This window comes from Musa acuminata, chromosome BXJ2-5 (genome assembly GCF_036884655.1).
Source record: "Musa acuminata AAA Group cultivar baxijiao chromosome BXJ2-5, Cavendish_Baxijiao_AAA, whole genome shotgun sequence".
Classification (NCBI taxonomy): Eukaryota; Viridiplantae; Streptophyta; class Magnoliopsida; order Zingiberales; family Musaceae; genus Musa; species Musa acuminata.
Window position 1 is genome coordinate 16,106,025 of NC_088342.1, and position 13,612 is coordinate 16,119,636.

The window sequence follows — 13,612 nt, forward strand, 5'->3', positions numbered from 1 at the left end:
TACCTCTCCTCCTTATTGTGCTTTTACTACGCCTACGCTCGTAATAGCTTTTAAACTATCTTTATGAAACGATTTTCGTCGGAAATTATTTTATTGTACGAAGGTTTTTTGAACCGACGTAGTTTTTACTATTGCATTAATTCACCCCCCCCCCCCCCCCCCCCCCTTAGTGTCGACCCCATTCCTAACAGGTGGTACTGCTAGGACCCCGAAAATCTAGGATTAGATACTTTTTGGCTTCATTTTTGAAGCCATTGGGACCTATAAAAATCCCACCCTTTTCTACATGAAAGGGCACGAAAAACATTGAGATAATCTTGTGTTGTTCGGGTGTAAAAGTGTTGTAAACAAGTGTTAGAGTTATCCTCCTCCCTTTCTAAGTTTTGAGATAATTCAAGAGAGGTGTGAGACTTGTAAGGGTTCTCTCCTAAACCCGTAAAAAGGAGAAAGTGTTGTAAGAGGTGGTTAGTCTTCGCCTATTGAAGGAAGGCCTTAGTGGACGCTGGTGACCTCGATGGAGGAGGAATCCGAAAGTGGATATAAGTCACAAAGACCGAACTACTCTAAATTCGGGTATGCTTTTCAACTTGTGCAAGTTTTATTACTACAAGCTAAATTATCTTCCTACTGCCTTCTCTACCCTCACATATGCTTTCAAGTTAAACTCCTTACGAAACGATTTTCATTGGAATCGGTTTTAATCGAAACGTAGACTTTTAAAATCGTGAAAGTTTTCCACTACACTAATTCACCCCCCCCCTCTTAGTGCCGTTCTTGATCCTAACAATTGGTATCAGAGCAAGGTTCACTCTCGTTTGGTTTAAAACCCAAGAGAGATGGCATTTGCCGGCAACCAAGAGGGTCATTCAATTACACGTCCGTCCATGTTCAATGGGACAGATTACACATATTGGAAGACTAGAATGAGTATCTTCCTAATTTCAATGGAATTTGAGCTTTAGAATGTTGTCAAAAATTATTTTTAAAAGTCTTCTCTTCCAATGAATGATTGGAATAAGTTGGACAAGAAGACTTTCACTTTAAATGCCAAGGCTATGAATGTCTTGTTTTGTGCATTAGATAAAAATGAGTTTAATCGAGTGTCAATTTGTGAAACAACTTTTAATATTTGGCACATACTCAAAGTGGCTCATAAAGGCACTAGTAGAGTGAAGGAGTCAAAAATTAATCTTTTAGTGCACACTTATGAGTTATTTCGGATGAAACTAAGTGAGACCATTGGAGACATGTACACCCGATTTACAGGTGTCGTCAATAGTCTAAAAGGACTTGGTAAAGGTTTCTCAGATTTTGAACTCGTTAAGAAAGTTTTAAAATCCCTTCTAAAGAGTTGGGACCCTAAAGTCATGGCTATTCAAAAGGTCAAAGATTTCAATAATTTTTCTCTCGAAGAACTAATTGGGTCACTAATAACCTATGAGATGACTTGTAAAGCTCATGAAGAGCTTTGTTAAGACCCTTTTTCTAAGCTTTTGAATAATTTTTATCGAGTCTATTTAGTTCATTTGTTTATTGAGTCGGTTTGGTTCAATTAGAGTTAGGTAGAGGTTTATTTAACATTTATTTATTATTAAAGTTCAAGTCCTGGTGGACTCTAAGTGAAACTCTATAAATAGTGATGTAACCCTTTCTTTAAGAAAGGAATCAATCAATGGACAAACCCTAAGAGGTCGATCCCCTCGAAGTGATCAAGGAGGGCCGATCCCCTCGAAGCGATCACCTCGAAGCGATCAAGGAGGGCTGATCCCCTCGAAGCGATCAAGGAGGCCGATCCCCTCGAAGCGATCATTATCATTCCCTTTTCTCCCATTTCTTCCACGATAAGACCCTACAGGGTCTTATCAATTGGTATTAGAGCGATGATAAGACTTTAGGGTCTTATCATTTGGTATCAGAGCGATGATGCTTGGCGTTCTCGTTGTAGTATTGCTGTAGCTATCTTCAACAAAAAAAAAAAAGAAAAAGTAACGCCCGTAGCCACTCCCCTACTTCCCAAGCCGCAGCCTTCCCCTGCTTCCGGCCAACCCACCAGCCGCTGCTGCTATCCGGCCAGCGACCACCATCGCCCCACTTCCTGGCCAGATGCCAACGCCACCCGTCGCCTCCCACACGAGCCACCACCGCTGCCTCCTTCTCTACCGTCGCCAGCCTCGCTTGCTTCGCAGCGCAGCCGCTCGACCTCTCCTCCTCAGCGATCGTTGGTGATGCTGCTCCTAGCCGCGCCACCACCGCTGCCTCTCCACTGCCGCCCTCCTCCCCTAGGGTCGCAGCCGCAACCGTCGGTTGTCGCCCTCCTCGTGGCGACCGAAATAGGGCAACTCACTGATTGCCATTGTTCCCAGCCATGTCACCACCAGTTTTCCCAACCACCTTGCCACTGCTCGATCACCGCCGCTAGCCCCCCAACTGCAACCCTAGCTGCCTTCCCTTGGGTCACAATCGTAGACGCTGATTCCTCTCCTCCACCGGCATCAACAACAGAGCATCCTCTGCTGCCGCAGTCGCCGGACCCTCCTCTACCTCTCGACCTTGTTAAACGCCGCCGCAGCCACCTAGCCTTCAACCTATATGCAGCCTCCCAGCCCTCAACCAGTAACCTCCCCTCCTCGTTGCATCGTAACTACCACAACCACATCTTCTCCCATCCGAAGCCCATTTGGTCGAAAGGGGCCCTTGCTTCCCCTGCTTTCGGCGAGCCCCATCGTCGCCGCTGCTTTCCAATCGGTGACCACCGTCGCTGTTGCTCCTCGGCCAACAGTCTTCCCTCCTTGCTGCTCCATCCTGCTCGAGCGAGAAGGACCGTAGCCGCTGCTTCCCGGCCAGCGGACCAACCCCCTCCTTCTACCGTTGGCGACGTTGTCCCCAACCGCGCCACCATTGCTGCCTCTACTGCCCCCAACCGCGCCACCATCGCTGCCTGCCCTTGGGTCGCAGCTGCAGTTGCTTGACCATCCCTCTTCACGGTAATCAAAACAAGGCAACCACAACCGTCATAGCCACTGCTGTCTCCTCAACCGCATGCGATTCCTCGGCGTCACCAGTGATGAATCTCGGATTTTGATGATGAAGTCAATTGTCATTTGTTGTCTAACCTATATGTTGAGATAAGTGTGCAGGATTAACTACGATGAAAGTAAGACATGCAGCAGGAGTTGCGCCAGAGTCATGACAATGATCACGTTGGGAGTTCGAGAGCTCGACGGAAGTTCGAACTATCGTCGGAGGTTCTGCAGGAACAAATCCGAGAAGTCTATAAGCTTGCCAAAGAAGCTCGTCGGAACTCGCCAAGTGTATCGTCGCAAGTCCAGGAGTTTGCCGGAAGTCCGTAGGAGAATCACCGAGGGTTCATCGGATGATCGACGGAAGTTCGCCGGAAACTCGCCGGAAGATGCGATTGACGTACCGGAGCAAGCTGCAGAAATTGTCTTAGCATTTATCGTAGTTAGCACAATGATTAAGTTGGTAATGGGAGGTGATCCCATTGGCTTAATCTTGGGGCAATTGGGCCCTTGAAAGACCCAATTTGGGCCGAATGGATCTACCCATTCGGACCCTGATTACTGTAGGAGGTGCAACCGCCCAAGCCAGGAGGTGCAACCGCTTGGGCTAAGTCTCCCAGGGAGACTGGGCGGTGCAACCGCCCCAGCCAAGAGGTGCAACCGCCTAGGCTCGGTCTCCAAGCGAGACTGGGCGGTGCAACCTCTCCTGACAAGAGGTAGCATCGCCTGAGCTCGGTATTCGAGCTCTGGCAGGCGGTGCAACCGCCCTAGTCAAGAGGTGCAACCGCCTGAGCTCGGTCTTCGAGCTCTGGCAGAGAGGTGCAACCGCCCCTGACATAGGTGGCACCGCCCAGAGGCTCAGTCTTCGAGCTCTGCCAAGCGGTGCAACCGCCCCAGTCAGGAGGTGCAACCGCCTGATCCCGGAATTCCGGGAATTGACAGTTTTGAGCTCCAAATTTGAACTGGGTTGGGGCCTATAAATACCCCACCCATTCAGCACTGAAAGGAAGCAACTAACACTCGAAATCTTGACATCTTTCTGTGATTCTTAGAGCTCAAAATTGTTGTAAAGGCCAAAAAGTTCTCCTCCCTCTGTTCTTCAAGTTTTGAGTTGTAAAGAGAGGAGAGAAAATTTCTGTAAGGGTTGTCTCCTAAGCCCGTCAAAAGGAGTGAATCTGTAAAAGGGTGGTTGGCCTTCGCCTATTGAAGGAAGGCCTCTAGTTGACGTCGGTGACCTTGTCGGTGGAGGAAGCCAAAAGTGGAGTAGGTCAAGATTGACCGAACCACTCTAAATCTCGGTTTGCATTTACTTTGAGCATATTATCTTTATTGCAAACCTCCTCTGAAGCTTACTGCCTTCTGCGCTTTTACGATCGGGTTTCAAACCTTTTACTTTCCGAATCAGCGTTTAGACATAAATCTGCTTTTTCGTACGATCATCATATTACAGATTGCGTTTACGTTTTGAGCTTTACCATAACTGCAAACTGCCTTCATACTCTTGCTTAAACTGCATCTTGCCTAATCAAGTGATTTACGAATCAGCACTTAGACGTAAATCAGTTTCTTCGTACGAACGTCGGATTTCAGCTTGCGCCTATATTCTGGTTTTCATCATAGCTGCAAACTCCCTGCATAGATTAACTTTAATATCATCTTGCTTAGAATCGGATTTTACACAAAAATCGTTTTTATCGTTCGAACGCAGCTTTCGATTTTAATCGCAGAAAGTTTTCCACTGCACTAATTCACCGCCCCCCCCCCCCCTCTTAGTGCTCTCGATCCTAACAACCAGTGCCTCCTTCCGCAGTGCGACAGAGACAAGCATCGTTCCCTCCCATCCGCACCATCGCAGCCACTGTGGCGACGAGCCCTTGGCAGCGCTACCCCCAGCCGCACCACCGTTGCTGCCTTCCTTTGGGTCACAACCGTCGCAGTCGCAGCCGCTCGACCTCCCCTCCTCGTGGCGACCACAACAGAGTAACTTTGCATTTTTTGCTGCAGCCACCAATCACTGCAGTTCCCGGCCAGCAACCACTACAATCACTACTCCTGGCCAATGACCAACCCCTCGTTCTGCAGCAGCCACCCTCCAATAGCGAACACAGCAACCGTAGCAATTATACTGCCTGCCTCAACCCCAGCAGCGTACACAACACTGATTCCTCTTCTCAACCTCGGCCACTTCAACGCCGCCTCCCCCTTGCCTAGCATATTCTGCCACAACCGCAGGTTGCCATCACCACAGGTTGCCATCACCGCAGCCTCAACCCCGTTGCTTGGCGATCGCCCCTTGGGTCGCAGCAGTTACAGCCACATGAACGCAGTGGCCTTCCAACCCCGACGCTCTCACCCCATGCAGCGATAGAAACAGGGCAGCAAGTCTTCCTCCAATGTAGCGACCGCAGCACTGCCCTCAGCGTCCATCTCCTCGGCAACTTTGCATTGATAGTGTTGATGCCCTTGACCGACACCAAAAATAGGAGTTGAGATTATAGATTTGCTGTCTTACGCAATAGCCACTGATAACTCGATGAAAGCACAAATGGAAGCATTGGAAATCAGAATTGAGAACCGACTACAAGAAACACTTAATGATTTCAAAAAGAGCCTACTGGAGAGCCTCAACAAATTTCAACAAAATTGGGGCTCAAGTTCTACGTTGCATAGATATGAAGATACAGGAAAAAGGCTCCAAGATTATGACACAAACTACTTACACATGAAGGTGGAATTTTCGAGATGGAAAGATGGAGATCTGACCAGTTGGATCTCTAGGGTAGAAAATTTTTTTCATTTTCACATAACTCCAGAAGAATCCAAGGTGGAAATAGCCTCAATCCAGCTTGATGGAGATGCACTCTAGTGGTATGATTGGTATGAAACTGTTTACGGAGTTCCTTCATAGGAGAAGTTCAAAAGAGGGCTTCTTATTCGATTTGGCTCATCCGAATATGAGAATGTTGATAGCCAGCTCGCCAAAATTCGTCAAACTTCTACAGTGTTGGAATATCATAGTAGGTTTGAAAGATTATCAAATCAAGCTAGAGATTGGTCGGAACGACAACTTCTGGATACATTTATTGAAGGGCTTAATCCGGAGATCCGGTGTGAAGTTAAGGCTCATCAACCCCGCACTATGATAGCTGCGATCTCATTTGCACATCTACGTGAGAAAAAAATTAGCAAGGAAAGATTAGCAAGGGGTTTGCACTATAATGAAAAGTAGAGTATGGAGCACCAATGTAAACAAGGGCAACATCCGATGATTAAGCCAATTGGAACCGAAAGCTAAGAATGTGGACTCCGATCATGAATGTATAAATTCTAATGAAGATATTGGACCTACCATACATACAATGCATGCATTAACCGGCTACTCTAACCTGCAAACTATGGAAGTTGGCGGAACTCTAGAACATCAGCCTATTATAGTTTTGATTGATACTGGTAGTATTAACAATTTTATGAATAGTGAAACTGTTGACCGATTGGCCTACCACATTGAAGAATATGACAGATTCGAAGTAAAGATCGTTGATGGATGGATTTTCATTTGTGATAGCAAAGGTTCAAAGATAAAATTGATTATACAGGGCCAAAAGTTTCTTGCAATGGTTACTACACTGAAAGACCGACTAGTTGCTTACACTATCAAAAAGTGGAGACCATACTTACTTGATCAACGAGTTGTGATGCATTGTAGATAGTCTATGACTAAAGTGCTGAAAGAGAAGCTCCCTGAGATTGATGCTGCTCAGCCTTGAGGACAAGGCTGATTTGAAGAAAGAGGAATTGTTAGGACCCTTTTTCTAAGCTTTTGAATAATGTTTATCGAGTCTATTTAGTTCATCTATTTATTGAGTCGGTTTGGTTCAGTTAGAATCAGGTAGAGGTTTATTTAATATTTATTTATTATTAGAGTTTAAGTCCTAGTGGACTATAGGTGGAACTCTATAAATAATAATGTAACCCTTTCTTTAAGAAAGGAATCAATCAATCAATGAAATGTTATTCTACTCTATGGACAAACCCTAAGAGGCCGATCCCCTCAAAGTGATCAAGGAGGGCCAATCCCCTCGAAGCAATCAAAGAGGCCGATCCCCTCGAAGCGATCATTATCATACCCTTTTCTCTCCTTTCTTCCACGATAAGACCCTACAGGGTCTTATCAATTGGTATCAGTGCGATGATAAGATTTTAGGGTCTTATTAGGACACCCTTCCAAAGAACAAGGCGGATATAGCACTAAGAACCTAAGAAACCCACTTGAAAGAAAACTCAAGTGATGAGGACCTTGATGAAGACTTGGTACTTTTAACAAAGAAATTTAAAAAATTCATAAGAAGGAATAAATTCAAAAATAACACTAAAAATAAATTTGAACCCAAGAAAGATCAAGTAATATGCTACGAATGCAAGAAGCCGAGACACTACAAGAGCGAATGTCCCCAAGCCAAGAAAAGGACACCAAAGAAGAAGGCTCTTAAAGCAACATGGGATGACTCAAGTGCATCCGAAGAAGAGGAGCCAACTAACACCGAGCAAGTTGCTCACTATGCACTAAGAGCCATTGGAGATGAGGTAACAAGTTCAATTGATGCAAATTTATCATTTGATGAACTATTAAATGCTTTTCATGATTTATTTGATGAATGCAAATCAATTAGTAAAATAAATAAATTGTTAAAAAAGGAGCATGATTCTCTTGTTAGTGATTACAATAGATTAAAAGTTAAGCATAATGATAGTTTAGCTCCATGTACGAAATTCAATAAAGTAGAGACACTTAGAAAGGAAAACTTGCTACTCAAAAAAACCTTAGAAAAATTTAAGGTTGGTAGCAAGTCCTTGAACATGATCCTTGCCAATAAGGGTCACGTTCATAAAAGAAGTAGAATTGGATTTGTGAGTAGCTCACACCAAAATCCAACCACCATTGTTAAAAGCCTTATCTTGCATATTTCACCCTAAAATATATGCAACTTTTGTTGCAAACTTGGATATGTGGCTTATTATTATCCATTTAAGAAGTATAGTCCATACAAATTGATTTAGGTTCATAAAAGAACCGTAAAGAATTCTATGCAAAATGATAAGTTAAGCCGATCGATTTTTGAGGCACCCAAGGTCAAATGGGTATCTAAAAATCATCCTCTTTTGTAGAAACGTATACCATCATAAGCTAGGAGCAAGAGAAGGTACCTTGATAGTGGATGCTCAAGGCATATGATCGGAGATCTATCTCAATTCTCTAAGCTCACTAGCCTAGATGAAGGATATGTCACCTTCAAAGACAACAACAAGGGTAAAATCATTGGCAAAGGAACTATAGGTAACACATTCAACTTTTTTATTGAAGATATATTGTTAGTTAATGGCGAAGGCCAACCACCTTTTACAGCGCTTTCTCCTTTTCATGGGTTTAGGAGATAACCCTTACAAGTCTCACACATCTCTTGAATGATTTCAACACCTAGAAAGGGAGGAGTACTCTAGCACTTATACAATACTTTAACACTTCAAAGTCTTAAGGTTATGCCAATACTTTCGTACCCTTTCATACAGAAAAGGGTGGGGTATTTATAAGCTCCAATAGCTTCAAAATTGGAGCAAAAAAATATCACATCCTCGAATTTCGGGATACTGATGGTACCACTGCCATTTCTGGGTGGTACTATTGCCTGTAGTCTGACACTAGGTGGTACCACCACCTGATAGAGCTCGGAGACCGAGCTTTGGCGATACCACCGCCTGACAAGGGCGGTACCACCACTGGCAGTATTAACTATCGGCAGTACAACCGCCTAGTTTGGGCGGTACCACCACCCAGAACACTTGAGAGACTAGTTCTACCAAGCGGTGCCACCATCTGTTGTGATTTTAGGTGCTGAATAGGCTGTTCAATCTGGCCCAATTTAGCCCTATTAAGGGCCTAATTGACTCCTAATTGAGTTAGTGGGGTTACCTCTCAATCCTAACCTAACTAATGTTCTAACTATGATTAAGGCAAGCAATTAGTTCGGTATGTCAATTTTTCTTTTGGCGAACTTCTCAGCGGAACTTCCGGCGAGCTTCCGGCGAACTCCCGACGAACTCTCGGCGATCTTCCAATAAGCCTCCGGTGAACTCCTGACAAACTCTCGGCGAGCTCCCAACACACATCTAGTACATCGTCCGAATCTTCGACTCCGGCCCATCATCTGCTTTATGCCTTACTACTATCATAGTTAATCATGCACACTTATCTCAATACATAGATTAGGTCAAAAAATTCACCAATTGATTTCATCATCAAAATCTAAGATTCAACATCCTGCTATCACTTCCACGCTCCTGCTGCGCCTCCTCATGTGATTATAACTTAATCATAGGCATGTAGGCCCGACAATAAATGAGAAATAAAATGGAGGCTCGCAGGCTCTAATAATAATAATAATCAGAAGCACACACATCAAATGGTCTATGATCATCCGTCCACACATCACACATCACATGTACACATCATCTTGTAGAACTACTAGAGAATAATAATAATAATAATTAAACTTTTTAATTAATTAATATTTTCTGAAATTAGGGACATGTAGAGAAAATTTTGAATTACGAAGGGTATTTTGGTAATTTAGACAAAAAAGGATAAAACCTAGAATTTCTCATATTCTGAGGGGCAAAATTATCTTTTGCCCAAAAAACCCTAAATCCCCATCCCTACTGCTTGCTGCAGCCGCCGCCACCCTACTAGTGGGGGGGTGGGGGCATCGCCGCTCTTGCGGGCGGCTCTACTTGTGAGCATAGCGCTTGCAAGCATCGCTACCCCATGGGTGCCTTTGCTTGGGATCATGCGCAAGCTCAATGGCAGCAGGCGCTGCTTGTGCCTGCAAGCGTCGCCCTTGCACACGGGCGCAGTGCCCACGTGTAGGCAACCGTCGGCAACTACAAGTAGTCGTACCTACGCGTAGGCGACTGCCGCTATGGTAGAGCACTAGCCACCAGCTGAGAGCTTGCACGCAGATGGCAACACTGCCATCTACGAGGGCAAAAATAGTTACTGCCCTTTCTTGCTTTTGCGTTAATGATTTTGATGCCAAAAGCTTCCCCAAAACAAAACACACGCAGTTCAAAACCAATCTTTCGCACGAACAACCTGGCTCTGATACCACTGTTGGGAAATATAAGGGCAACATCATATGCACAACAGAAGAACATTAAAAATAAAATTCATAATTTTCTAAAGTTGTGTTTGTCGTCATGCGAAGATTGGTGTGCAAAATCTACGAAACTTAAAACTACGTATATGAAAGATTGTGTTACCTATGGAGATCATATATTCCTGAATGCTTATAGATCTCTAGGAGAGAGTGAAGGAGGTCAAGTGTCCTCCTCTCTAGCGGTGATCCACACAGTAGGGCTGCGACGATGCTTCTCAAAACTCCAAGCCTACTATTTGAGGAGGAGAAGGGGAGGAGAATAGGAGAGGCAACCCAAAAAGGCTCTAGCCTATGAATCATTAGTTCCCTCCTATTTATAGATGTCTCCTGTCAATTTAACACTAATGGATCCTACCCTATTGGGTATTGGATTTCCATCCAACTACTCAAGCCTCTTAGATTAGTGGATCTCTTTCAATAATCTCTCATTAGCTCTTATTGGATCTCATCCATAGAATCCAATAATTTAGGGGCTTATTAGATATCCAATAAGATAGTGGCTCCGCCGGATATCTCATATATGAATCTCTACTCATCGCAATGCCTACTATATGCATATGACCCTCTAGGCCCAATATCGAGTTGGCCGTGAGTCATACCTGTCAGAACTCCTTTTGGCTCAGTAAATTATTATCTCTATAATAATTCACTCGACTCATCGACTGCGGACATACTATGCCACTAAACCACAGTCCCCAAACGATACAAGGGAATCCAATCCATTGGACCTGTCTATCCTTAGTTATTGTATACCTATAGTCCCTAATCCATCTAATATCCCAAAGACCATATACCAAGTATGGTGCTATCATACCCATATGGTTTCTACTCGAGTCTCACTCTAATCGGATTCTCCTAAAGAACTCTTTCTCTCTTAATCCGAATGACTCTGGTTAGGGATTTCTCTGAGCAAGAATACATGGGATATTCCTCTCATGACATTAAAAGTAGATGATTCTCTATTGACACTCAATAGTCCTCGTAAGGTTGGCTATCACTCCCGATGACTAGCTGTGCTAGATCTGGAACCTCAAAACCTATAAGTTCGATATCAAAGAGTGGAGTACTTGTTGAATCTCGGATTTTGATGATGAAGTCAATTGTCATTAGTTGTCTAATCTATGTGTTGAGATAAGTGTGCAGGATTAACTACGATGAAAGTTAGACAAGCAGCAGGAGTTGCGCCGGAGTCAAGTTCATGATCACGTTGGGAGTTCGAGAGTTCGACGGAAGTTCGGACGGTCGTTGGAGGTTCTGCGAGAACAGATCCGAGAAGTCCAGAAGCTTGCCAAGCGAAGCTCGTCGGAACTCGCCAAGTGGATCGTCGCAAAGTCCAGGAGTTTGCCGAAAGTCCGCAGGAGCATCACCGAGGGTTCATCGGATGATCGACGGAAGTTCGCCGGAAACTCGCCGGAAGAAGCGATTGACGCACCGAAGCAAAGCTGCAGAAATTGTCTTAGATTTAATCGTAGTTAGCACATTGATTAAGTTGGAAAATGGGAGGTGATCCCATTGGCTTAATCTTGGGGCAATTGGGCCCCTGAAAGACTGAAATTGGGCCGAATGGAGCTAACCATTCGGACCCTGATTGCACTAGGAGGTGCAACCGCCCAGGCCAGGAGGTGGCACTGCCTGGGCTAAGCCTCCCAGCGAGACTGGGCGGTGCAACCTCCCCAGCCAGGAGGTGGCACCGCCTGAGCTCAATCTTCGAGCTAGACTGGGCGGTGCAACCTCCCTGACAGAGAGGTGGCACTACCTGAGCTCAGTCTTTGAGCTAGACTGGGCGGTGCAACCTCCCTGACAGAGAGGTGGCACCGCCTGGGCTCGGTCTTCGAGCTCTGGCAGAGAGGTGCAACCGCCTCAGTCAAGAGGTGGCACCGCCTGGGGCTCAGTCTCCGAGCCAGACTCAGGCGGTGCAACCGCCCCTGACAGAGAGGTGCAACCGCCTGGGCTCAGTCTTCGAGCTCTGCCAGGCGGTGCAACCTCTCCAGTCAAGAGGTGCAACCGCCTGATCTCGGAATTCCGGGATTTGATCGTTTTGAGCTCCAAATTTGAATTGGGTTGAGGCCTATAAATACCTCACCCATTCAGCACTGAAAAGATACAGACCTACACCGAAATCTTGATCTTTTCTGTGATTCTAAGAGCTCAAAAGTGTTGTAAAGCCTTTAAGTCTCCTCCTTCTGTTCTTCAAGTTTTGAGTTGTAAAGTGAGGAGAGAAAGGTCTGTAAAGGTTGTCTCCTGAGCCTGTCAAAAGGAGAGAAACTGTAAAAGGGCAGTTGGCCTTCGCCTATTGAAGGAAGGCCTCTAGTTGACGTCGGTGACCTCGTCGGTGGAGGAAGCCAAAAGTGGAGTAGGTCAAGACTGACCGAACCACTCTAAATCTTTAGTTTGTGTTTATTTTTTAGCACTTTATCATTACTGCAAACCTCCTTCATAACTATTGCTCTCTGCGCTTTTACGAACAAGTTCTAAGTGTTGTTCTTTCCGAATATGCATTCAGACGTAAATCGGTGTTTTCGTACGATACTTACATTGCAGTTTATGTTTACGCCTTGATTCTGCAAAACTGTCTTCTGCGATTTTACAAATGAGTTTCTAAGTTCAGATCCCTTTGAAACTGCGTCTAGACGTAAAATTATGTTTAGACGTAAAACTGCCCAAACGGTGTTTAGACGTTTTAGACGTAAATTGAGTTTAGACGTAAATTGAGTTTAGACGTAAATCTGCGTTTAGACGTAAATCTGCATTTAGACGTAAATCTGCGTTTAGACGTAAAACTGCGTTTAGACGCAAACTACGTTTAAACGTAAAACTACGTTTTAGACGTAAACTGAGTTTAGACGTAAATCTGCGTTTAGATGTAAATCTGCCTTTAGACGTAAATCTGCGTTTAGACGTAAAACTGCATTTAGACGCAAACTGCATTTAAACGTAAATTGTGTTTAGACGTAAACTGCGTTTAGAAGTAAAACTGCACTTAATCTTAAGTAATCTTAAAATCGGCTTTTACATCGAAATCGTTTTTTATCGAACGAACGCAGCTTTCATTTTTAATCGCTGAAAGATTTCCGCTGCACTAATTCACCCCCCCCCCCTCTTAGTGCTCTCGATCCTAACAATTGGTATCAGAGCAAGGTTAACTCTCTAACGGATTAAAACCCAAGAGAAATGGCATACGCCGGAAACCAATAGGGGCATTCTATTACGCGTCCACCCATGTTCAACGGGACGGACTACACCTACTGGAAGACCCGAATGAGGATCTTTCTTATTTCTATGGATTTTGAATTGTGGAATCTTGTAGAAAACGGATTTTCGAAGTCTTCTCTTCCAATGATCGATTGGAATGATTTGGAGAAGAAGGCTTTCGCTCTTAAT

The 13,612-nt window shown here is 44.7% G+C and overlaps 1 protein-coding gene across 1 annotated transcript in view; it reads right to left on the reverse strand.

The window, feature by feature from the left end:
• Window positions 1–2,606: 2,606 nt before the first annotated feature.
• Window positions 2,607–13,612, reverse strand: part of LOC135611538 (uncharacterized) — a 73,061-nt gene continuing 62,055 nt past the window's right edge. The window contains exon 2 of the mRNA XM_065107177.1: window positions 2,607–2,955. Within this exon, the coding sequence (XP_064963249.1) occupies window positions 2,607–2,955 (349 nt within the window). The remainder of the gene's footprint in view (window positions 2,956–13,612) is intronic.